This window comes from Halictus rubicundus, chromosome 1 (genome assembly GCF_050948215.1).
Source record: "Halictus rubicundus isolate RS-2024b chromosome 1, iyHalRubi1_principal, whole genome shotgun sequence".
NCBI lineage: Eukaryota > Metazoa > Arthropoda > Insecta > Hymenoptera > Halictidae > Halictus > Halictus rubicundus.
Genome location: NC_135149.1, coordinates 20,957,037 through 20,983,734, shown reverse-complemented (window position 1 = coordinate 20,983,734; position 26,698 = coordinate 20,957,037). Strand labels below are relative to the sequence as shown.

The 26,698-nt window shown below is 47.2% G+C and overlaps 1 protein-coding gene across 2 annotated transcripts; it reads left to right on the top strand.

The window, feature by feature from the left end:
• The first annotated feature begins 2,023 nt into the window (after positions 1-2,023).
• Positions 2,024-15,862, top strand: LOC143356824 (transcription factor Sox-9-B). Of its 2 annotated transcripts, none has more exons than XM_076792842.1 (5): positions 2,024-3,205; positions 8,045-8,191; positions 12,516-12,849; positions 13,206-13,492; positions 13,967-15,862. In XM_076792842.1, exons 1-5 carry the CDS (start codon positions 2,985-2,987, stop codon positions 14,229-14,231), a joined length of 1,254 nt encoding a protein of 417 aa, XP_076648957.1. In that variant the 5' UTR covers positions 2,024-2,984; the 3' UTR covers positions 14,232-15,862. The 2 variants fall into 2 exon arrangements, with proteins under 2 accessions (XP_076648957.1, XP_076648947.1); XM_076792832.1 differs by having other exon boundaries at positions 13,203-13,492.
• The last annotated feature ends 10,836 nt before the right edge of the window (positions 15,863-26,698 follow it).

The following is a 26,698-nucleotide window of genomic DNA, read 5'->3' as shown; positions in this document are numbered from 1 at the left end:
ACCCTCGGTCAGTATACTATAGACAAAATTATAATAGAGATTTAACTGTGGATGACTTCAGTGAGCTGTAATGACTCCGTTTGTTGCACCGGAGCTGGTATGTTTCCAAGGGGATGCTGAAATGTTTGCCATTTGAGGACGAATGTTGCCATGGAAAATGGTTCGATTATTTAAATAATAGTACATGGTTTTGTCCGTTTCCTAATTGCTTCAATGCCTCCACTTGATACACTGAACCTTTTGATTTCCAAGAGGATGTTGAAATGCTCTCTAATGCTGAAATCCTCTAGGGGCGAATGTTGCCAGATTGACGACATTAGGATCAACTATATTACACAAACTGTCATTTGCATCTACAAACAATCGAATAGCGCACGAGGACTAATGATTAGAAAAATCTTCCTCCCCAAACAGTTAAAATGCAAAGAGAAAAATTGAGATGCAGCTAGCATAATCCTTATTTAATCGTTCCGATTTTCAACCACCCCTGCCAATTTTTATACTTGAGCAAAATTTAAACTCGTGCCCCTTGAAGCGCACCGAGCGACTCGGTATCCCGTGGACGAGTGCAACGGTTGCACTGCAACCATCGACAGCTCGGCGCTTTGGTGCATCGCCAGGAAAATTGCACGCTCCTCCTTGATGACGTCGTAATTGCCAACGACCGGCCGGCCAATCGGCGTCCCTTCGTTGGAACGACGAAGAGAGAACGACCAGAAGAAACGGAGACGGGGCTGTGGCAGAGAAAGGAGAGGAGAGATAGGTGGAGCGAGGAGTAACCCGATTGGTCCTACTCCCGGAGGATATCGTAGCCATGGAAACTCTCTTGTCGCGGCGAGGAGAAACGACACCGAAATAAATGATACGGGGGAGGGACTCCTGGAGGGGCTCCGATAGCCGCAGGAGGGATCGAGAGAGGAGAGGCGGGCGGAATCGAAAATTTACTCGATTTCTTGGCCTTTTGCCATTTGGAAAAGAACGTACTTCGGGAAGGATGCGAATTTCAGAGCCAGAACCTACTGCAGCGAGACTCTCTCCGAGTAAACGCTACGTATGATTTACAGTAGGTAAAAACCGAATTTGACTACTCCAGGCTTTTCCAAAAACAAACGATAAACGTGTACACGCAGAGTCGGAAGTATAATGATTTATTATTCGTATGAAATTAATGCTATTAAGTGAGAAAATGATTTTTAACCTCTTGAGGAGCAATTGTAGACATACTGGTTACATCGGGACTGTGCATCTCATTCCCGTAGATGCAAATATACGAGTTAGTTTAACACTGACCGAACTCAGTGAATGTTTCGCTTGATTCTGACTAGTTCGAGCCAACTTTTCGTACGTTTCTGATATCAAAAGACCGTGAAGTAGTTCCCAAAAATGCCCGATGTCAATTAACCCCTTGCCCTACAATATCGAGTCAGACTCGTGATGAAGATTCTGAGCAGAGTCTAATAAACATGCATGTTATTAATTTCCTTCAAACCGAAATAAAATTCTATTTTCTTGTAATTGATATATATCCTTTGGAGAAAACATAGGCATACAATAAATATAAACTATCATTTTTCTTCTATGAAATTCTGAACGATGAAGAATTAGTAATCATTATAATCACAAATAAATAGTAGTGCATGGGGTTAAAAGGACCAGAAATAAATGATCTCTGAACTTCCTCAGCAAATACTCTTCAAAGCAATCGAACGCTATCTTGCTGAAGAATGGCCTCAGGAGAGGGTCCTGATGATTTCTAGAATTTGGAGGAAGTCCTGCATAATTCCGTCTAGTTTCAGGCATCTCTTCGTGGGTTTCTGATACAGGAGAGGTAGTCGAAAGTCCCCGGTAGAGGCAGCGTAGTAGGTTCTCTCCTCCGTTGTCCCTTTCCCCTGGTGGTGAGGCAGTTGGTGGCATCATCGGTGGGCACGATCGCGAAGCAACAAGTGTTACCGCTCTTGAGCGTCGCCCCGCCCCCAACTAGCAGCCGTCGTCGGAGGGAATCGGTGGAAACTGCCCCGAGGCGATGCAACCACCTCACTCGAGCGCCGATCGCGCCAGCAACTAGAAATCATTCTCGTCCGGCACCGGTTTCTCTCCGTCGCTCTCCTTCGCCTGAGAAAACAATGTCACTCGCGAGCCTGCGACGTTCTTTCAATCGGAAGTGATCCATTGCGCCGAGCAGAGACTTCGACGCTGTTGTCACTATCCGGGATCGATTCTACGGGGTTCGATCAGTCCCGATTTCATCGATCTCTCCGCATTGACACTTTGATCGGAGGTCCGCGTCGGTGATCCAGTGAGTTCCGTGAACAGTCTGTGTGTTCGTCGACGGTGTTCCTCGACAGAGAATGAAGATCCGTGGCCGACGGTTTCACAGCTGAACGTCCCGAAAATCGTCGGAGAACGCTTGGACCGAAATATTCCAAGCTCCCGGAGGAATCGGAATCTGTTCGGTCTCGTTCGGGCCGGTCTGGACCGACGGCCGTGCTGCAGAGAACGGGCTGATAGCGGTTGGCAACGGGAAAGAGAGCAAAACGGTTGCGCGGTGCACAAAGAAGAGCAGATTAGAATTGCCGTGGCATCGCGTTTGCCCGAGGAAAACCGGAGCTCGAGGAAGATATAGACGGGCGAGCTGCGTTCCCGACGGACCCGACATGCGCCCCCGTTCGCGCTGCTCGCTCCGCGTAATCGAGTGCGAAATTAATTAAACGTGACCAACGTGCGAGCCGATACGCGCGGACAGCGGCACAGGGATCGCGCGAAAAGAAAAACGGAAAGAATAATCGTCGTCTCGGAACACGCGTATTTCGCGCGAAACGGAAGTGACGTTTGCCATGATAAAACGGTAATTACGATTAGTCGAACCGTTCCGTTGCACCGAACGATGAACATTCCCAGCGCGAGATAAACCGGGTGGAATCTTTGAACAAACCATAATTCATTCGCCGTCGAGTTTCCTGATCGTCGAACCCGATCGTTGAAAGATGAACGACGTCATGGGAGAAGCGTCCGGATCGATCTCCACGAATACCGTCGCTATTGGCACCAGTGGCAACAACAACAATAACAACAACAACAATAACAACAATGGTAATGTGAACAACAATGGGAAAGCGGTCGGCGCCAATGGCGGCGAGAAAATCAACGCCGCTGTCACCAAGGCTCTTCAGGGATACGACTGGAACATGGTCCCCGTTGCTCCCAAGTGAGTTTCCCCGTTTAATATCGCCATCTTTGATCCTTGCGACAATACCCTGCAATTTGCCCTGAAAATTTCGTCGATAAACTTATTAACCAATGTTAGACGTGAAGTCAATTCTTTAGTCGAAATGTTTTAAACGTTGTAGAATATATTGGGTATTGGCATAAGGGTTAATGTCACATTCCCTGTCACTGTGTCGTCGCCGAAAGGAATTCACTCGGAACGACAGACACCGTAGGTTTACACGCGAGACAGAGAAATTTGTACTGAGACCGTAAAGCCTACACTTCTATTGAATTACGTAGAAAATGTAAAATATTAATATATGATAAACAGAGTGCGGATTTTATGCATTTACGAACAGAATGAGTTGGTGTAATTTAAAATGGTGAAAGCATTAGGAGAATTTAAAAATGCTGTTATTTGATTTTCAACCTATTAAGCATATTAAGAAAAAATTTCTATTTCACTCTAAGTTGTCGTAATTTAGGTAGAAAATTGTGATTCTGCATGAGAATCCGCTGTCTAATTATAAGGATTAATGGCGTCTCCCCTGTCGTTGTATCATTGCTCAGAGGCATTCTTGCAACGGCAGAAGCGGTAGATGATTCTGCAAATGATTTTTAAAAGGACGTTTTAAAATTGTTCAACCCTCTCCTGCTTAGCACAGAACGTTCCATGTTAGATTTAGACTAGCTCAGATCATTTGAATACTATTCCTCTCTAATATTCTTCAGCAGAAAAGTCGCACGGGCGAAAATCGAATTCCTGACACGTTTCGTAATTAGTGTCACTGGGCCCAAGCTTGATAATGAAGTCAGACTTTCTACGCACGTAAAAGTCCACTCGAATCGATCGTTTGATTATCTAACGGATGCAGATTCGCGCGAACAGGCCCGCGGCGTCCGCGCCAGCCGACTTCCGGTTAGAACGGCGATCGTCTGAACGTGTTTGCGCAAACAGGTTGCAGCCCCAAGACAAATTTTAATCACCGCGAGCCGTGTATTAGCAGGTATTAACGCGACGGGGTTACCGCTAAGCGTTTTAGGCACGGCGGAGGTTCTCGTCTCGGAAAAGAAGGGGAAAAACGAGGAAAAAGTCGAAGAAGAAACCGTCGGGGAGGTGGCGCGGCTTGAAAAATACGTAACGCTAACTTAATTATGACGCACTCGTTTCCTCGGCTTGGGAAACGTCTGCTGGAAAAATGTCCTCGGCTGCCAATTAACGCAAATTAGCTAATTAATGCTCGATCTCGTCGCTTCTCACCCTCTCTTTCTTCTCTCTTCTCTTCTCCTCTGTTCCGCGGCTCGTGGGAAGCGAAGGATATCGAAAAGGAGGAACGCGATTTTATTTCTCTTTTTCGCTCGCGTATCGAAGAAGGGGACGAATTAATAGCCGTCTCGTTGCGCCATACCGACGATCGTTCCGATTCGATAAAATCGAAACGGCTCCGAGGAAAATGACGCAACCCGCTCGATGGCGCAGAAACGAAATCTCTCTCTCTCTCTCTCTCTCGCTCGCTCGCTCGCTCGCTCTCTATCGGTTTCGTGTTCTGAATTTTTGTGCTGGGGACCACAAGGGGCACCCGTGGACAAGGTGTTCGCCGGTTCCACAGAAAATTTCCCTAGCCCCCACGACTCGGAACACCGAGTCGAGTGTATCGCTATGCCGGCTTATCGCGTTAACCCTCAATTACACGGGGTTATCTCGGGGTAGCTAAAGGGTACAATGTTTATTCCCGGCGATAGGGCCCGATAAAATCGACTAGTTTTAATTCCCATGGAACCTATGAGAACTTACCCCCGGCAGGCCTTTCCTGTGTTTGCGTAGGGAAATGCCTAGACTTTTTCGCCCCCGATTTATCACCGATTATATAGAATATAAGATAATTCGCTTGTAGGTAATTAAAAGAGCTGCTATTAATAGGCTTTCACGCGGCGATAAATATACGCGAAATCCGTCCCTGAAGCGGCCCTAAAATACAGCGCGAAAATGAGTCAGAACTGCACAACTGGTCAGCTAAGTGGAACACAATAAAATTGTTACGCGCTTGTTATAGCTGGACTGCGGATCTTTGAGCGAAATAAACATTTCCTTCGTCAATTGCAATGAGTAGAAACCAAAATAGAAAATATCTTCTTTCTTTAATAATTCCAATAGATTGAAAATAATGTATTGTCATTACTTTACATTTTAAATTTTGTCGTAAAAATCCGCAGTTATAGCGAACTAAGTTCGAATTGATATATGCGACAAGCCCTTTCACGCCCTATCGCAACGCAGAAATAAATTACCATTTTCGTCGCAGACTTTTCTGACGCGTTCACGCGGCTCTTGCAACATCCTCTTTCGCAAGCCAAGGCAACAAGAGAGAAAGCGCGAGAGAGAGAGAGAGAGAGAGAAGCTATGTGCAGCTGGTGCATCATTTGACAGTGCCACGCCTACGCGTCTCTCCGGTAGTACTCCGCGGCGTAAACGAGGTGTAAAGCATCGACGACTCTTTTTTTTTGCGTATCCAGGTAAACTGCTCTCATACAGCTCTCGTCTCGCGACTGCCGTGAAAACCCTTGTTAGTGGGCCCGCGCTAATTACCCAACGGCTCCTCGGGTTTACACACGGATTTAACGCCCCTCTTATTTCAAAGAGGCCGAAATATATACGAGCCTGTTTTCGAATCCTTGGCCGGGCTTTTTATCCGCGGCGCTCGCATCTCTCGCGCGCTTTCGAAACTGCATCCTGGAAATCTCGTCTCGGAGTCCTGGACAACAAACTGCGGTTGTCCTGGGACCGATGGGAATCGTCTTTGAGAGCAACTCTTTCGAAGAAATTATCGTCGATGCTCCAACGATTCAATTGTGCAAGCTCTGCAGAGATCGGTCTTGAGTTTGTTCTGTCTTTTTGACAAATGGCCGTGGTTTAGTCCTAATTGGACGGCACAGTCTGCGGCATAATTTTAGCATGCCGTGAGACAAAAAGCTGCTACCTTCAACATTTAGTTAAATGTCAAATCGCCTAGAGTCGAGTATGCACGAGCTAATAGAAGCACCGAGATTGGAAAACTGTTCATTGTTTATTCAGGTGTAATTGATATGTTTCTTTTTTTGAGAGGTATAATTCTTTGAGAGGATACAGAGAAATAATTAAATCTCAAAGAACCTGATCTAAGGTCTCAACTAATATTGATGAGATCTTCGTACACATCTACGAAGTTTCTTCGTATTGATAAGAGCCATTGAAAACTACACTGCGGATCTCTATGTAAATTCTAAATTAATACTATATTATACTTTATGCTATACTTCATTAATACTATAATACAAGTGGCGCAGCATCTACATAAATCTTGTCATTCTTGTCATTCTTGTTATTCAATCTTGTCTAGATAGATCTTGTCATTATCTCTATGCAAATTCTATATTAATACTATATCATACTATACTTTATGCTATACTGTATTAATACTATAATACAAATGGCGAAGCATCTAGATAAATCTCGTCACTCTTATGAAGTACAATACATCAATACATCATATTCAATACATGCGAGTCACTTTTTGTGTTCGGTAGGTTCAGCGTTAAAAATGTGCATACTAGAAAGTCTAATTCGATAAAGAATTTAGAAGATGACAATGACCATCTGACCGAAACTTTTCTTTCGATCTTGCTTGATAAGTCGCGTCGCATTGAAGCTTTCCAAAGCGACAGAAGTATCCGATCCTTTTAACTTTGATCGACCATATGGCGATCTATGATTCTCTTGGATTTTCTCGCGCAAGGATAATTCGACAGTTCCTAGTCTCTCGAGCGCAGGGTCCTCGAGGCCTTTGGTTCCAGAAAGAAAACAGCGCGAGGAAGAAGTAGGTACTCGCAATCACGTCAGTCACGTCGATTCCGTCCGAGACAGAGGGCAACCGTTTTATGAAGTCATCTTCTAGGAAAGAAAGGGATACGTCCATTCCTGCTCGTCACCGGTTGGCAGCGGCAGTGTTATTTTAAGGCCGGTTTTAAGCGTGCCGTGGCGGCTCGCCCGGATGACCCGGGGGTAGCTGCGCCGGTTACAAAACTCGGCGCAGTACGATGCAACTGAACGATGCGATGCTGCTACGTCTGTCAGAAGACAGCAGCCTCCGGTTATTTTCTTCTGCAAGTCACCCGGCGGTCGGCACTCGCTTTTCGAGAAATACCCGGTTCCCGACGCTTCTGCGATCCTCACGAAGCGAATCCCTCTGAAAATCGGTACTATACCTTCGACGAGAGACGGTAAAGAACTTTTCGCGATAGCAGCTTCAATTTCGTAGAGCCAGCATAATCTTTCAGCTACTTGATCCTTAAACAGTCGTGCGTCATCGCTAACGAAAAACGAGTAGGTGTAATTTAAAGTAGGAGACAGATCAGAAGAATCTTTAAGGTTTATTTTGCATAAAAATCCGCAGTCTGGTCATCTCGGCGAGCCTGTTGAAAGATTTGCTTCTGTTAGAGAGTCATCGATAAGACGCGAAGCCGGGTCATGAAAGCATAAAGAACAACGTGTAAAAGAAAGCATAAATGTCTACAGTGAATTCTCGATATATGTCAACAACACGGGCCTTGCCAACGTCGTGTATCGTCCAGGAGACATACCCGAGCCGTGTCATGTTTACACTCCTCGGCGTACGAGGCCTCTCGAGCTTCGTGGCTCCTCACGGGAGTGGGGATAATTCCGCGACGTTTATCATCGAGGACTTGGCGACATATATAGAGAAATCACTGTACTTGTAAACGTACGCCTCGCGAATATTTTTGACACATACATGTAAAGAAGATAACCGTTTCCAATGAAGATAATGTCCTCGAATTGCAGGGGTTCCGGCGACAAAAGGGCGGCCCACGTGAAGAGGCCCATGAACGCGTTTATGGTGTGGGCTCAGGCTGCCAGGCGGATCCTCGCCGACCGGTATCCTCACCTCCATAACGCAGAACTCTCCAAGTCGCTTGGGAAACTGTGGCGGTGAGTGTTTTGCGGATTCGAACGCGTTCGTTTATCGGCGTGGCAACTGCGGCGATCTGCGCAGAGAAAAACAGACCGACGAGGATTTTGCGTGTCTCGAAGCAGTGTCCCGATAAAATTAATCGACACCACGTGTCGCGGTCCCTGCGATCAGATAAATCCGATTCTCACAGGCGCTGGCCTGCCGGCTGGCAGCGAGCCATGAACGCGTTCAATCTCGTCTTCTTTCTTCGCGGCGCGATGCACACGACCAAGAAACCCGCCATGGCCAACCATAATCAACGCGCAGCCCGATCCACGCGACCACTTGTTGCACGCCGGACCTATTTTTGCACGCGAATTCGCGTCCAACCTTTTTTTCCGCGTGGCTCCGCTAATCGAGCGCATGACGCGCGTATTTCAAGCTTAAACATCCCGAAAACAGCCATTAACACGTTAAGTGTCGAATAACAACTAAACAAAAATTCCCACAAAATCTGTGTGTTTCTCACGCGTACGGAGAACATACTTTGAATGGAAGAGACAAAGATTCGAATCAATTCGATCAATTCAATTCCCGAGGACCAAAACAACCAACGAGGTTTAGAATTTTTTAAATACAAAACATTGTAGCTGTTTTCAAGGATCGCTGCCACGTGGCGCCGAGTCTGCACGTGGTAGATCCTCCGTGTGACATCTATCCGAACCCGCATGCCGTCTGCTGGTCGTCGACACCGAATCTTTTTCTCTCGGTCTCTGAATTTTTTACACGAGAAACCGGAAGTCTCGGCGCCACGTTGACCCAGCGACGCGTGACTGCTACGATCGATCGATCGATCGAAGGGAAATCGACGCAACGATCGATTCCTGTCCGTGAAAGTCGCAAGCCTCGAACCGCTCGAGCAGGATATACTCCGTTTCCTGGTCGAGGCTAACGAGCTGCCCCAGTGGGTCCGCGAGGATCACAGGACATGCCGACAAGGACCCCTGCGGTGAATCATTTTACAATACCTGCGATCGCGATCCCGATCGGCGATCGAACGTCCCGCCGACTCTTCCTGCCCCCCTTAACGTCGCGGTTCCCCGCTTTGAACAAAATTGTTTCCGATGCTGGCCGACGCCGGTTGCGAATTTATTAATTTGCGTCATCCGTGGTATCGATAATAGGGGACGATAATGTGAGCTAATTGATTTCATAAATGTTCGCGAGTCCCTACGAATATTTTTAAATTATTTTATTATAACATCTTCCCGATTTTATATTTCACTATTTCGTTCCGGTTACAAATGAACCGGTTAACAATAATTTTATAGGGTCACCGTTGGCGGGCGTGTAAAATGTCTGTAGCCGATGATTTCACGCTCGGAACGCGTTTGTTCCGAGATGGAAGGTCCCGGCGCAGTCCCTAAATTTCGGCCTCTAAAAAGTAATTATTTAGCGCCTTCCGAAATAGACCCCAACACCAATTAACACTGGCTACCGAAGGCAACCTTTCTTCTCGGATAACTCGTCGGTCTTTGCCCACTGTCGGGAATCGTGTTCTCGAGGACCCGTGGCAGCTTCCACTGAATTTCTACGGTCTCGATTCAGTCGCGTTGTTACCAGTCATCTTCGGTAATGAGAACAATGTTGAATTCTGCGAGGAATTCACGCTGTTCAAACTACGAGCCTTCTACTTCGATTCGGAGAACTTTCGAAGTAAATCGATGCCAGGGTTGAGCAAACAGTACGTACTTCGGCCTCTCCCCGTTATTCGCAAAACTCCGCTAGTTCTTAGGAAAATGTAAAAAGTTGAACACCAGCCAAGTGATATAGCAGCAAAGTTTCCGACTTACGGTAACTCCGATTTGCTCAATGGCAAAGTCGCAAAGATTACTTCGTTAGAGGGTTCGATTAGGTTCGCCGTGGATTATTTGCGAACGAGGAATGGCTCGTGCTATCGGGATCGATAGCAAGCGAGGAGCCAAGGAGCCAGGTGTAGGCGTCGGAAATAAATCTTCTCCTTTTTCTTCCGGCTCGGAAGGTATCGCGGTTCGGATATTAGACTCGATGTTTGTCGACAAAACGAAAACAGATAGGTATCCCCCGGTTCATCCTTGGCGCGTGCTGGCAGCTGCCTGCCGGTTCCTGCCATAGATAAAGAGCCCCCAAGGATCACAATAAACGCCTTGTCCCCGTCAGGTGAATTTTTCCGAACCTGCCCCTCTCCCCGACCCGTCGCCAAGCCCGTGCCTCGGAGACCACGCGCAAATAACGCCCGTGACGAACAGGTAAATGCATCTTATCTGACGGAAGCAACGTGTCCCGATCTACCCTGGGCGGCTTCGAGCGATCCTCGAGACACCTTCGCTGTACTACTCGCCTTTCGCCATTTTGCAACGCGGTGTTTTCCATCTCTCTCGATCTTCACCCCTTGGGAATCAATCTGAAATTTAAGAGCCAAGAGTAATCACGTGACTTTTGCAGAGTCAACAGGTCGGTAACTGCTGTATAATTACCATTCACAGCCTTCAGTCTTGATCCGACGGGTCTTAAGTTTGTGACTAAACTTGTGTCAGATTTTTTGCTCTGTTCTGACGCCAGAAACGTTCTTCGAGCTTTTGGCTTTATTTCGCAGAGAATCAAGAGAAAATATAGCTTAATTTGTAGCTGAAGGTATTTTCTAGCGCGCTGTACTCTCGATTTCATCCAGAAAACTCATCCACGGCATTCACATCCTCAATTTTTGGCCCACTTTTAACGCTTATATTACCAAATATCTGCATATATCGCGTACTAGATTGAACCTTCTTCTTTCGAATGAGCCCTTTCCCAGCGAAACATATTGAGGCACGTAAAACCATTCTTCGCCTACTTGTTGTCTACGGAGTCTTGGCTCTTAAGGTAACAGATTTGCTATTAGGACTGCAAAATTGACCACAACTGATTCAACCGATCAAGACAAGACATAACTGTCTACTCGGTTCCTGTGTCTTGAAAATTCGCAGTGCATATATTAAATCAGAATTCTTCCCCTTCTATAATATTCTTCCAAGACTATCACAGTCGATCGCAATCCTCGCTCGGTTAGATAATCTTCCAAGACCTTCGCGTCATTTCGCCCATTTGCTCACCTGCCACAGGCGCTATCATTCGCACATGCCAGGTGATGTGCCATGGCATCTGACTCATCCGTCCTCTCCGAAACCTTCCTCGGGGTCCGCCAAGACGTACATCACGCGATCGAATCCAGGACACGGGATCTAAATTGGCCGACCCTGCGTTGCATCTGGCAAGGAAAAAGGCAGCGACACGACCCGCTATCGTGTCGGATCCCGCCTCGCTGTTCGAAAAAACTTCGAGGCAAAGTCCATTGACCAGATGGTCTCTCTGTCGTTCTCTCCCCCGTTCCCAGTGACAAAACATCTCGCGCGTCTCATGTCGGGGTTCGAGAGCACCTCTCCAACAACGTTCCCCCGTGGGATTTAAACTTCTTTGCCCGCGCGCGGCACCGATTCCGTTGCGTCGTCTCTTGACCTCGTGGACCCTTCCGCGGAGTAAAGCGCTGATCGACGGCTGGCTCGGAAAACAGGTGGCGATCATCGAGGAGCGCTGATCATCGTTTCGTCTGCGCCGGAAACGACGTGCGATGATAACGCCGAGCGAAACACCGGGACCCGCGTGGAATTATTTGTTGGAATCGCCGAGATCTCCCGGCACCGGAAAAGCTTATCGGGCCCCGAGGCTTTACGAGCCCAGTGGGAACATAAACACGAGGAATTAAAGGCTAACACGAGCACGGTTCCGAGTCGCGATGGAGCTCGGAGGCCACGATCGAGAACGGAACGAATGTGTTGGTGCGAGGCTGCGTCCTTAAGACTCCTCGCAGCCAGAAACACTAACCAGACCTCCCATTTCGACTCGTCGAGTGTATCGCGCGGATGATAGAAACGCTCTCGTTCCAGCCTCTTCTGATGCCGGATACGCGAACCGAGAGGATCCCGCGTGTGAACCGTTGTTGCGCACTGTATCAGCATAATTAACCATGGAGCGACACCATGGGCTTGCTGGAGACGCCGTCAAATTTTTATTCTACACACAGTCGAAGATGTACCATGCATTTTAAAATCACTCGGGAACGTCCGATACAATTACAAATACGTCAAATCCGCAGTCTAGTCGTTAAACGCGTATTGACTCGATAGCCCTACCAACGTCCGCAACGACAAGAATAATAAAAGACCCTACTCCAAAGTCCGTACGCGAACGAAGAGTGTATTTTATCCTGGCTAGCGCTTATTTGTTTTGAAAAGATACCCCAGGTTGCATCTCGAGCTAACGAGATATATATTGACCGGGTTTCAGACGGCTCTCCGAAAACGATAAGAAACCGTTCATCGAGGAGGCAGACCGTCTCCGCGTGATCCACAAACGTGAACACCCTGACTACAAATACCAACCCCGTCGACGGAAGCAGAACGGGCCAGCAGGCAGGGATGGATCCCCCTCGAGGAACCAGAACAACGTCACCTTCCATGTGTCCAGGTCGTTGAAGCAGGAGGACATGAGTCCCAGAGGCGCTCAAGGCCCAAATTCCCCTCAAAGTAGAGTTAGTTCATCCCCACCGACCAGTCCCAACCAAGGATTATCTCCACCCACCCCTCCAACCACCCCCCGAGGTCAACACTACATCAATCAGGTAAATGAACGCAGACTATACAATGCGATCACTATACAATACCAATTTTGCCTTTCGCCTTTGACGCGGTGAATTAAACACTTCTCCTGCTTTAACAGTAAAAGCAATACGAATAATTCTTACGTAGCATCATTCTGTAGACTCTCCCAAGTATAATATATTTTTGTTTGCAATCTTATCGATATTTGAAAGAGTTTGGAAAATGTTTGACCGAGACGTCTTCGGTGCATGCAGTTTGAAAATGAGGGGTCCTAAAATCTAATTGCAGCGCGCGATAGAGCAGACCTTCCTCTTTCGGAAGCCGGAAAAAATTAGAATACTGATTTTCAAGCGAACGGTCCCGTTCTTTACAGCAGGGCAATCAGCCGCAGCAGAACGGCATGTACCACCAGGACCTCGTGATCAGCTCGACAACCGAGTCTCCGCATCAGCAGCAGTCTACGAACGTGGATTATCGATATATCGATGTCGTGGATGGAGAATTGAACGGGCTGGGATCCCTAGGGAGTGTCGGCTTGAACATACCCCTAAATCTTCAGGAGTGCGAGGTCGAAAGCAACGAGCTGGACCAATACCTACCACAGGTGCCTCCTGTGCACCTACCCCCGTCGACTACCACCTCGTCGCAATGGGTGTTCAATAGGTAAGCCATTGTTGGACGACTGTCCCCGTAACCACGACTAACATCGTCGCTAGACTGCGGATCTCCGTGCAAAATAAAAATTCCACGTATTAACTGTAAGATACCAAAGCTACATTTATCTTTCACCTTTATAAGTTTAGCGAGTCGAAAATAACGAAACAGTATTTTTCAATTCTTTATATGCATTTATCATTTTGTATTTGATTTAATCCTGTTTGTCGACGCCTTCCAAAGATACCTAAAGATGTAGTCTCTCGTGTAGTAATCGGCAGAGTTAATGAAATATATCTGGTACACATTCAGTATGATTGACTTTTTTATTAGCGTGCTAATGTTTTTCCTTACCCAAACATAGTGGAGATGCGGTAGATCTCCAAGAGTATGAACGATTAGCAAGATCGCCTCGGATTTTGGGTTTCTGCAGCTCGGTTTCTCGCGTACACAGGTAGCAAGAGGTTCTCTGTCTGATTGCAGATACGAGGGCGAGGTGGAAAGGTCCAACAAGCGCCACTGCTCGGAGCAGACGATCCCCGAGACCTCCTGGGAGGACAGGTCCCAGGAAATCGTCAGGTACCACGAGCTGCAGCCGCCATTGCCGCCGATGCAGTACATCCCCTCCTCGCACAACGCGCATTATTCGCACGCGGGCGGCCAGATGAACCACCCGCACGTGTCTACGTCCTACGCGCAGTACCAACGCTACGTACCTGGCATCGAGACCTGGACGCACTTCATGTAGAGGTGACGAAGCTCGTGCGAGCGTCGCATCGTTGAAACTCGAGATCGAACTCTCTCCATCGTTCGGGGGACTGGGAGCGATTTGGTTAATGAATCTTTCTAGATTAGTGTCTTCTCGAATCGTTTCGGCGGTTCGACAATATTCGACGCGTCGTCGACACAATAGCCAAATATGCGAGACAGGTTTAGCGGTTAATTTACAGCGTTAGGAGTTTACGTTTAAGCACCCGCGAGATCGGGCCGAAGCTTGATCGGAACGCGGGAGCTACCGCCCGTAGAAACTCGCGTGCTCTTTCGAAAACGCTCGAGATTATACAAACTCTCTTTTTTTTTTGTTTCTCTCTTGATCCGGAGTATAAAAATCGTAAAGAGCGTGCGCGAGTGTGTGTGTGTGGTTTTCGAGGTCTCGACACGGAGTCGAGAGAAGTCGGCGGTGGCTCGCGCGTGTGCACGGCAAGCCGGAGGCACGATCTTGCTCCATGACATCATTCCATGACAGCCGGCCATTCCAAAGCGCAGAATTTCAGGCTAAACAAACAGACCGCTCGATACGGTGCCCTCGCCGCGATCCAAATATAATAAATACATAACGCACGAACTATAAACCCAGCGCGGCGGTTTGTTGCGCGCGCCGCGTGTAAGCCAAAGTGTATGGGGCACGTTCTTCAAATAAACCTGCGAAACTCGATCGGACCCGGTCGCGAAACTCGCGTGCCCGACGTTTACGCGGATCTAGGGTCTGCGAAACGATCGATGATGGGTCGTCGCTTAAATCGAGCCGAGAGGAGAAACTCGTGCCGATCCACTGACAACGATTCCGAAGATTTGAAGAACGATCGGTGATTTTGATTAAAGTATCAGGGTTCAAGGGATCAAGCACCGAAGTTGGATAGTAGGAGAGAGTAACTGAATTTCGAACGAATTCAAAATTTTGAACAATTCCATTCATGACACGGCAGACATTCTTCTTTTTCAAGATACACAGTTAAACCAGAATTGTACAATTGAAACGTTTGTTCAAGCTACCCTGCTCTACTAAATGAAAGATGAATCTTTGGAATTTCTTTTTTTTTTCATTGAGAGCTTAAGTGGATCTCCATTGATTGTAAAGATGTGAAAAACCCGATATCTTTTGGCTGAATCAACCCTGAAAGCATCAAACTGCGGGAAAATGATCCTCCGACATCGATTTTGATGATGTCAAAGAGGATAAATAACTTTTTTCAAAAATTTGGGGTTTGAGTGAATTTAGAGGGACTAAGTAACTAAGTGGTCTTAAATTGAAAGACGAGTATTAGATATCGATTGCGAAGATACAAAAGTTGCTCGGTCTTTTCGGGGTAGATTCGAGCGAAAAGAAGTTCTGGCTCCGTATCGAACGGTCGAACATGACGGCCAGCCAGCCATCGAAGCACATAGGTCAGTAACTCTCACAGATATTAACACTCTATTTCGTTACTACGCCGACAGCCGTGCTTTTGTACTTAGAATATTTATTGTACCGCCTATAAAGAGCCCTAAGCGTTAGAGGATCGCCGCGGGACGTTGCTCCCGCGAGCGCGTCGATGGCTAATTTATGTAAGCACGGCGATGTATTCTAATATCTAGGAATAAAGAGACCATTTTCAGAAACATCGAACGCGTGTCGTAATCTTCCTTACGATTCTCCTTACCCCGATCCAGACCTCGCGAGTTCTTCCCAAGCGAGAAATTCGCGCGTTTCCGGTTGCATAATAAAAAACGGGGCGAGAAAGGGGAGGAGAGAGACGAGTTAAATATTTGAGCGATTCACGGCGCGGCGTAAAATAGGAGGACCGCGCGCGAGTGGACTGTTCTAGGTTTCCAAGAGCAAACAGGCTTATCGAAATCCGTCCGACGAGGGACGTGGGAATACGTCGCGACTTTTATGCCACTTATCCGCGTCTCGAGATTAAAAAGCCGGAGAGAGGGCCCGGGGCTTTCTCGCAAGGACCCCCCGACTGTCCCACTTTGATTTTAACGAGCTCTTGTACCACGATAGCGTACAAGTCCATAATGATGTGTACGAAGTATCAGCCGTGGTTACTCGACAGTTCCAAAGATATACGCAATTAAAGGCAGGATGTTCGACAAGAGTTGGGAAGGAAATTTTAGAGCTGATTCTCCGGGACAGTGTAACATAAGAATTAATACTTTGCACTCGACTATATTTTAGTCTTTAAAACCAAGACATTTCGTTCGAGCTAAAACACTTTCGCAGGAATTTATTAAGTGTGGTATAGGATCTCGGGAAAAATGACGGCACCGCCGCCGCGGGAATCGAACCCCGGCCTCATTGGTGGTAGCCGATCGACTAACGCGCTCACCCACGGAACCCTTCCATTCCTCCCGATCTCCTACATACTTTTGATCTGGGGGTCCTGATCCCACAGTGGTAATTTTTGACGTCTCAGAGTGATCGTGGATATCTTTTGAACGATCGAGTAATTAGCACTAATATTTTATATTTACCATCAGGGATACGTAAGCTAGCACCGTCCGAAAGCTCGTTGTCCACGTGTGCGCGAATTGTTATTCCGACTCGCGGATTTTTCAACGTCCCGGCTCGCTCGCCAGAAATGCACCGACCGATCTACGATAAACAATTTGGATAGTTAGCCGGAGGTTCGTATCGATCGTTCGATGTGTAAACGCGGCGATTTCGCGAGCGGACCGTCGACGTCTCCGTGTTTACTTCCAGCTCGTAGGTTTCGCGCGCGAGCAGTGCGCGCCGAGTGGCCGAACCGGCGGGATGAAAATTACGCGAGCGAGTTCCGGACAGAAATAACACGGTGCCGTCATCGACGAGCCATATTTTCATCGTCGAACGACAGTGAATTTTTTCTCCCCCGGTCTCGTCGAGCACGCCGAGAAGAAACGGAAAAGGTTGACGAGAGACAGGCTTTCCGTCGCGCGGACGTATCGTTCCAGCTGCCTCGGCTTCTTTTTTTTTTCGACTCGCGGCTCGTTGTCAGTCAAGATTTCGATAAAGACCGCCGGGGAACGATCTCCGCAAAGAGTTGGCAACGAGTCACTCACCGGGAAACGTATCAAACCGAATGAAATCGGGAGAACTCGTTGAACGATCAACGGCTGTGTCACTGTCCATTGCTTTCGGGACAACGCATAGCAACGTTAATCGATTTCGATGAGATTTTTACCCTGTATATAATTCACGTCGAGTTTCTGTACAGACTCAGATAAAAAAAAGTTGAAAAAATTGATTTTTACTTTTTTCTTCGCAACTCCGATCAGTAGTAATTTTCTCAAAATTTTGTTTACCCGGCATTTAGTGAACGAATTCTTCTAACATGTCAAAAAACCTCAACTCGTTTGATTCGATTCTAAGAAAATCATGCGATTTTTCACCCTTCGTTTTGAACACTACTTTTATCGACGCCGTCTGCATGCTGGGTCGCTTTAAAAAAATCGAAAAAAAATGTTAACATACGTATTGAACTCCCTATTTCAATGTATAATTGTTGGAACGTTAAGAATAAATATCTGCAGGATGCAGAAGACAGATTAAAATTTCTTATATCGACGTCCTTAGACTGCTGTAATGTCTTTACCAGTTTAAATTGCGCCATCTCGTTTTTTCCCTAAAATGCATAGTCCAGTAATTAAGTACAATTATAATAAAGTGTGTCCTATCTAGTGAACCCGAAATCCAACGAACTTCGGCGGGGAGCCCTTTCGACCCCGAAGGTTCGACGAATTCCGTGAAACGGCACGCTCCCGAAGAGACAATTATTCTCCCACAATAGATACCATTGAGAAGAAGGAGGCTCTATCATCTTTATCTGTCGGCGTATCCGGACGCGCACCTTTTATCGGCGGCCGATTTCCGAGATCCTTCCGCGAACCGGCGACGAAAATTTCGAAATCAGAAAGAGTGCCGGGACCGGATACGAATTCACGGGACAAAGAGGCATATTCAGTAATAAATTATCGCGAGGCTCGCGATATAATTAATTCCCTCACCGCCGCGCGTCCCCCTAATCACCGGTCCTCCGCTCGAGATTATTCTTGGAATCCATAAATAATCCTCGAACGAAGATCCACGCGACAGAAGGAAACGATCATGTGTCACCCCGATCGGTTTCCCTTCTCGGTTTTTTCTTGCTCTACACTTTCGGGAAAACGCTCGGAAATCGGGGCCGAGCCATGTTGTCGTTCTCCTAGATTTTTGTGTGCCCTGTCAATATTTGGCCGAAGGGGGGCAGATAGGATCGATAAATTTCGACAGTTCGGGCATTCAGCGCATAGATGCCTCGCGCACAAAGAGTAGTAAACTCCCTTACAGCTGTCCCGATTGTAATATTATCGGACGGCGTTATATTTTCCTTGCTATCCATTCATCGGAATCTCGAGCCACGTGGGATCCGCCCGAGATACATCACCCTAATCGCCGAGGAACCCTTCGATCGCGCTCGAGATCGCGGGAATAAAATTATCCGAGTTCGTTCACCGAGAGTCCCATGTATTTTCATTTATCTCGCCTCGAACCGATCGAATCCGCTCGATGGTTGCTCGACTATTTATTTATTATTGTTTATTATCGCGTTGCCTCCTCCCTTATATAGTTTTATATAACAAAATATAGCATGACATAAAACGTAATCCTATTTATTGTTCAGAACTTCTTGTAAGGCAGAGAAAATTGATTTCGATCGTTTTTCTATGCCTCAGCTTTTGCTTAAAACTTTAAAACAACAAATTCGTTTATTTCACAATTGAAGGAAATTCGCCTTACAACGCAAGTAAAAAGGAATCTGGATATTTTGCAGAATCTAGAAACGGAAAATGAGTGAGTTTTTGCAGATAATTCTTTTATAGAGGAATTTTCTGTCAGTTTGACGGGAACGAGTAGCGTGCATAATTTAGAAGATTTCGTTTGAAATCTTCATCGCGAGTCCGGTCCCATCGCTTAGAAAAGATCGAATCCTAAACGCGTGACAGATAACCGTGCGATCGGGTCACTTATCGCGTTCACGTAATCGTAACCCTAATTAGCGGAGCAATTAGCACATTTAAAAGTTCTCTATAACTCGTTCCCCGATCCGGATCGTAGCCGATTATCTCTCGGCGCATTATTAATTCGGTTAAAAAACTGGTAAACGAATAAACTATTCGCAGAATATTTCCAAAGCCTAAGCACGACTCTAGACCTAATATTATCTTTCCTATTTTTAGAAACTTTAAGTCAATAAGATTGCATACGCTAATATTGAACTGCGCCTATACTGAACTACCACGCACCTTCAGCAGGACAAATAAAATTGTTAAATTGTATCCAATGAAGACACGAACAGTCAACACGCTGATTTCCTTTGTCACTATTTTTCTAAACTCGTATTCGTAAGTGGGATGAATGGAAGAGACTTTGTGAAAGAATAAAAATGTTGAATGAAACAGGAAGGTTCAAGGATTATTTCCGTATTTTTATTTTTTAAAGCACTCGATTTTTGTAAGAGTTATAAACAGCTCAAGTTACTAGTGATCGATCCCATTTAATATCAGGCGAATTGCTCCACGAGGAAAATCGATGGGACGCGAGGGGAAAGAGGCGTCGAGAAATCTAATCGAACAGTACACATCACGGAGAGATGGCCACGTGTGAATTTCACCAAGTCTGCATACCCATAGACAAGCAGGACCCGTCGAGGAACCCCATGCCCAACGTTGAATAACAAGTCAAACAGGAGTAGCGGTTTATCGTCGCGTTACCATGGTAATTATGCGACTGATATCGATAAACGTGCCGTGCGCCTAGCCTGAGCCGCGTATCGATAAACTATCGCCGATCGGGATAGGTAGATCCGAAGGAATTGGCGGAGGTAGGTCCACGTTTCTTCAAAATTTATTTAAATTATTCCCACTTGAAAATGTTCAATAAAAATTACTGTAACTCGGTCAGCTGGGAATTCTGAAAATCATTTCTCGCTTTTTATTCAGTTACACAGTTGCATAAACTGGAGAAAACCGATCGAACGTTGCGTTCCGCGAATTCGATAATTTCTCAAGTAGAACGGGCCCGGGAGTGATCAGACAGGACGACGGATTTTTGAATAAATCGCGACAGTCGGCAACTCGCATTTTCGAGCCGAAAACAACGGCATGGATTACCATACACGGACGCTTTTTCGTATGCAAAGGTTCCGAGCGTTCGGAGCCGAGGCTCGTGCGTGCGTGCCTGTTAATTGCTTGTTTTTATAAAGTGTACAAAGCTCGCATAAAATGATGGCGCGCGGCGTTGTCGACAGGCGGTAACCCCGGCGTCGGCCGGGGCCCGTTCGCATAAAAATCCGATAGAATCGTTCCGAGTGTCAGGGCTGTTTCCCCTTTCGGCGAAATTGAGTCGGCCTGTGCTCGCCGATACTTTTCCCTCGACCTCGGGACTTAATTGCCAGCGGCGGGTAAAGATAATTGGCATTTGGCAGAGAGTGATCCGCGATACGAGGCCGCCGGTAGCTTCTTCTCGGAAAGAATCCTTCTGTTTGTACGTTTTTCGTCTTGAATTTGCGCCGACGTCGCCCAACGCCGATCGTAGATACGACGGGAGACGCCGTCTGAAAGACGACCCCGTGCGTCTTCGTTCTTTTCTTCGTTCAGGGAAGAGCCTCTCTGTTCGACTTTCGCGAACGATACTGCTCTATCTTTCGATTTCCTCGACGCATCCGTATCGGCGTAGTAAACCCTTCGCGCGATAAGCACGGGACGCGAACCCCGTTATTATTACCGTAGAAAACGCTGTGGCTGAACGGCTATTATTCCTCGGACTGCGGACCATTCTTATTGCTAGACTGCGGAGCTGTACGCGAAATAATAACAAATGTTCGCATTGATTGCACGACACAGGAGCCAAATATAAATTCACCTCTTCTTTTTAATTGTCTTATTAACACGTTGCCCGTGAATTTTGTGTGTTCCACACAAGTCTTGCCTATTTCATTTGTATCAACGATAAGAGTGGTTACAGTGAATTCCCGATGTAAGTCAGTGCAAGCTTCGCGGTTGACAGTCATTGGAACTACCCACACCACCGCGGGGTATACGATATATCGAGCTTCGCATGTCCGTTTCTACGTGCGACATTGTATCAGAGAAAGCCTTCTTGTCACTATCCGTCTCTATGTCATAAACCTATGACATAAAGATAGCGACATTTGCGTTTCCAGCGCGCACTGTGTATTTCAAATGCAACGTTCGGCGAGAACCTCTGATTTCGTCTAAATGTCTCTCGCCAGAACTGCGCAACTGACTTATAGCGGGAATTTACTGTAGTCATTATTGTCAGTTACTCGACGATGAAGTTTGCACCTTACATTATAATTTAGTTCGTGTCGAATCGAATAAAAGGACAGTGTCACGAGTTTTGTGAACGAATTGCTAAAGTGTTACACACCGAGGAAAAACGTGCGAGACTTTCCTCTGAAACGTGCCCCTACTACAATCGCAACCGGACAAATCGCACTTCCTGCGTTTTCCCGGATCACCCGGAGTTTAAGAGGTAATTTGTAGAGGGGACGGTCGCAGGACACAAAACAGTTCGAAAAACGTCAATTACAAGGGCAAGAGTGTCTGGGCCATCGCGGCAGGAGGTCGGGGTAGAATTCCACGCGCCAACATTTTTTCCCCGTGGTCGAGAGGGATCCGTTACGGTGACGAAGGATCGACACACGGCCACAAAAGGGGAAAATGAGCTGGAGGATCGAGGAAAGAGGGTAGAGAGGTCGAGGGAGCAGGATGCCAGAGGCCTTCTGCGATTTCTCAAGCGCACTCCACGCGACCGGTGCCTTGCTGTCAAGCAGGAGCACCCTCGCCCGTTACCTACCGATTAAAATACCATTCGATGCAGGATACCGAGTCGAAAGACACCGAGACACAGTCGCCGGCTAGCAATTGTTTTATTTCCGGTCTAACACTAAACCTACCGAGCCTTCAATGTGGCTAGTGTGTATTGTTTTGCAAAAATAGCAAGACTGAATTTACATAGATTTTGTGCGACTGTTGTTAGAATAAAAGACTTGAAGGCATCTTTGTAATTTAAATAATTGTGAAATAAAAGACTTGAAACCGGTCATTTGACAAGTGGTGACAAGTTTAGTGTTAATACATGATCGAATAACGCTGTTTCTTGTCCGCGGTCGATCCCGCGATCATTCGAACATTTGATGTACAGTGAATTCTCGATATATGTCAACAACACGGGTCTTGCCAGCGTTGTGTTTACACTCCTGGGCATCCGAGGCCTCTCGAGCTTCGTGGTCCCTTATACCCCGCGGTAGTGGGGATAATTCCGCGACGTTTATCATCCAGGCCTTAGCGACATACACAGAAAAATCACTATATTTGTACCGGGTGTGCCAACTAATTTAAGCTTCTAACTCGGAGGACCACCTTCCTGGTTGGAAGAAAGAAAAAACTAAGTTTTGTGCAAAACTATATTTCGATCGCGTACAAGGTCGAAAAACTAGTTGGTTCGAACGGTGTCTAATTGCAATCTATTCGGAGTACTGCGAGCCATCGAACTCAACACCACGCGGTCCTCCCTACCTTTTCCGCTTTTTTATCCACACTTTTGGAGATCTTAGGGGTGGACGGAACTGAAACTAGGTGCTTGAAGCGGACCCAAGGATTCGCCAAGGCCGCACATGTTTGGCGACCGAACCTTGGGTTTTTCCGCACATTTGGCAACCATATGTGCTTTGGCCACAAGCACTTAGTCGCGTTGAGCCCAGGAGGCCAGACTACCTATGGAGTTTTAAACGTTTTATGGCAAGGGGCGCCATCGAGCGTGTCCAAGTACGGACACGGCAATGGCAATGACAGGCCCAACACCGTGGCCAAATTTCGGAAAGTCACGTACTGGGCCCGATGCGCAACAGCAATGTCTCCGCCATGAAACGTCGCTCAACGCGAGCCCCTGCCAACGCGGATACGTATCTTCTGGTGCGCAGAGTCCCAAAAACAATTGGTTCATCGTGGAAAATGAGACAGTCCTCGACGGTTGATTATCCAATAGAATTTCGCGAGACCAACGAGCGGAAAGGGCCTCTTGCGGCGCGTCTCTATCGGAAGTCGTGTTGAAAAATCGCCACGATAAACTCTGGACCACAATAAACCGGTCCCTCACTCTGCTCTGCACCGCCGACTGAGACTAATTGCGGCTCCGATTGCAATGTCCTCGGCTATTATTGTAATTTGCAACTGGATAGCGTCTGCGGGCCGGCGAACGATCGACGCGGTACTGGCGATCGACGTGGTTCGACGGATCGGCGAATATAATCGACAAAATTGGGCCACGCGAAATCATCGAGCTCCTCCCGGCGGCGGGAGTTAGGATCTTTGATTTATCTTTTGTTGTTTCTTTCGAGTTATCGGCCGGTCGTTATTGTCTTGCCAACGAACCGAGAGGTCTTTCGGGGTCATGATGCAAGAGCACGACGCCTGACAGCGGCGTTGCCGAACGGCATCTCGCGCCGATATCGAGCCAGATTCTTCTTGCAACCCGATACCGAGAGTAAACTTTCGGCTCCTCGCAGTGACAGGACATCGATCTGGATCTCGAGTAGGCAAGTGCGTTCATGGGGAGCAGGAGGAACTTTTCCCTAATCGAAAAGATTAGGAAGAATCGGGTGGTTTAACCCTCGAAGCTACTTTGTAATTAGACTGCGGATTTTTACGTGAAATAAAAACTGTACGCATCGATTACGATGAACAAAACAGAAGGTTCTAACAAACGGTTCTAGGGACTGATATAATCCTCTTAATCTACGTGCTGCTTTAAATTGCATTTACTTATTTTTAATAACGCAGCTCGGACTGAAAAATGCGGGATGTTGGTCATTTAATGGCGCTCGGTGGTGGACGGTGTTTCAGCAGGTAGGGCCCGAGTGTCGCCTAGGTCCCGAAGGGTTCGAGATCTCGGTAGCGAGTCGAATCGGTCCCCTCTTCCGCGTTTGGATCGCGAATACCGCAGTGACGACCGAAACCTCGTAAATCTCCTGGCCGGCTGGCCACCCGCGCTCGCCTCGACCGAGAGATCGACGAACGAGAAGGAGAGAGAGAGAGAGGAGAGCCGGGAGAGAGGACCGGAGACCGAGAGGGAAAAGAGAGAAGGCTCGAGGCGGGGACTTTTTGCTCGGTACACATGTGGCCAGCGGCGATTCGGTCCCGATAAAAGCTCGACCACGCTGCCCTCGGCTCGCGAGAGCAGGAAAAGGGCCGGAGATCGCCACGCAGGAGAAACAAGAAAGAGAGAGGGGGGAGGGGGGGTGAGAGAGTGAGAGAGAAGACGGCCGGACCTCGCGGCTCTCCGACAAGTTGAGCGAATCGCGTGTGCGATGGTGCGCACATCCGCGCGCCACGAAAGAACGAGACCGAGAGGAGGATCGGGCAGCGTGTGCCCAGAGCGCGTCGTGCACGTGCACCAGCCGCCACCAAAGAAATCATTCTTTCGCTGCACCGACCGCACCGGCCGCCGATCGACCCTCGACAAGCCTAATCATCCCTTCGAACACTCCAACCCCTTTATTCCGCGAAACCCGACCCGCCTCGCTCCAATTCGTTAATTCCCCGAGGATGTTCGCACGTGTGCCTATATGTACACTCAATTTCATGATGATTTTATCACGCTGTGAACGCGTATACGAACTTGTACACGCATTGTTGTTTTCGTGACCAATATTTCGTGGAACATTCTTACCGTAAAAGATTTCGTATTAAAATACAATCCGGGCGCGAACTTTCGCACTGACTTTTCATATCTCCTTCACTGTAAATGTCGGCATCGAAAAAATGTTCAGACTACCAGGAGCCGAATTATTTTTGAATCCTTCGCGCTCGACTGCCCCAACTGTCTACCGGCTGTAATTATAAGATCTAAAATTTTTCCTTCACAATGAAATCTCAACTGCGTGAGAAAACCTGGCTGTACTAATTCATGATAAATTTCACTTAAATAATGCAATTTCTACCGTAAGTAATAAGCATCTAAACGGATTCGAGTTACTGCTGAGTGGAGGAGTCCGGTTCCCAAATAAATACGCGTATCGCAGTGTGTGTCCGGCGCCGAGGTAATAATTTACCGGTATATCGGCCCGTTCCACAAGTGGTCGCGGAGTGACAATGAGAAAGGGGAGCGTGAAAGTGGAGGGTCTAATTTCTGTGGAGCGGCTGTCGTGGTAATCGAGAAGAGTTGCCATGGCATGGAAACGGGGGACTACAAGTGGCCCGGGAGAATTTACGAGTTTCCCAGAAAATCGCGGCCCACAGACGGTTTTACGAGGTCGCTTAACATTCCCGCTCGTAAAGGTCCCACTTTCGCTTGTGACGATACGAGGGCGCGTTCGGGCCCCGATAACGATGGAAACTCGATTCGAGGGATGCCGGTTATGCGACCTATTTTCATAGTTCCTGGCGCCCGTTAATTATTTATTTTTCAGCGTGAAATCTCAACACTTTACGAGCTAATACGATATGTTGGGCGGCCGGCGCTTTTCCCGAGGCAATCACGTCGAGTTTCCGAGAGAAATTTAATGTTTCACAGTTTCTCGAAGAACATCGATCGGATTTACGATCGAACGCGCACCGTGGTCCAGTGGCACGCGGTTCGGGTCAACGCGGTCCGCTCGTAAAAGACGAACGACTTGTTTCGTCTAATAGCTCAAAACATGCTTGCACCCTGTTCCCACCACCTACCCCTGGGCCCTTCTCGATAAATTTCCTCGCGACCCTGTCAAAATAACGCCGAGAGAGGAATAAATCTTCTGCGTGGAACGTTCTCAACGAGCTACGTTCGCGCTAACGTTGGTCAACGATCTCTATCGGCTCGAAATTCGAGTCGAAATTTGCTGCGCACTTTTACGAGTTCCCGCCTCCGAAACGGAAACAAATAAACTAGGCCAAGTTTGCTCGAGTTCCTCCTTCTTTCCGCACCGTGGCCAGACACGCTTTTGCCACCGAAGCACTCCAGTTTGCTGCGATCCGATACCGATCTGCAAAACGAAGAAAATTAATCACACGAAACCTTCGAAGCTTCGCTTTTCACTTACCGCTTTTCGATCCGAAGTTATCGCGAGATCTAGATCCCAATAAGAAAGCTTTAAGGCTCAGCCAGTCCTCTGTAATGATTACTGCATTCATTAATCATTAGACTGCGGATCTTATACGTTTATACCATTTTTGAAATACAAGGAAACACGTATGGTAACAAACATTAATGACTAGGCTGCGGATTCTATGACAAAGTCGGACTAGGGAATTATAAAACTGTGAAGGTGTCAGTAAAATTTAAGAAAATACATTTTTAATTAATTTGTGCTTTTTACAGTTGACTTGGAAAGTTTTTATTTTGCATAAGAATCCGCAGTTTAATTATTACAATTGTACATACTAAGTCTCTTGGCAGCGCCCCGTGGCTTAACTGGGAACGCTAAACGCTTC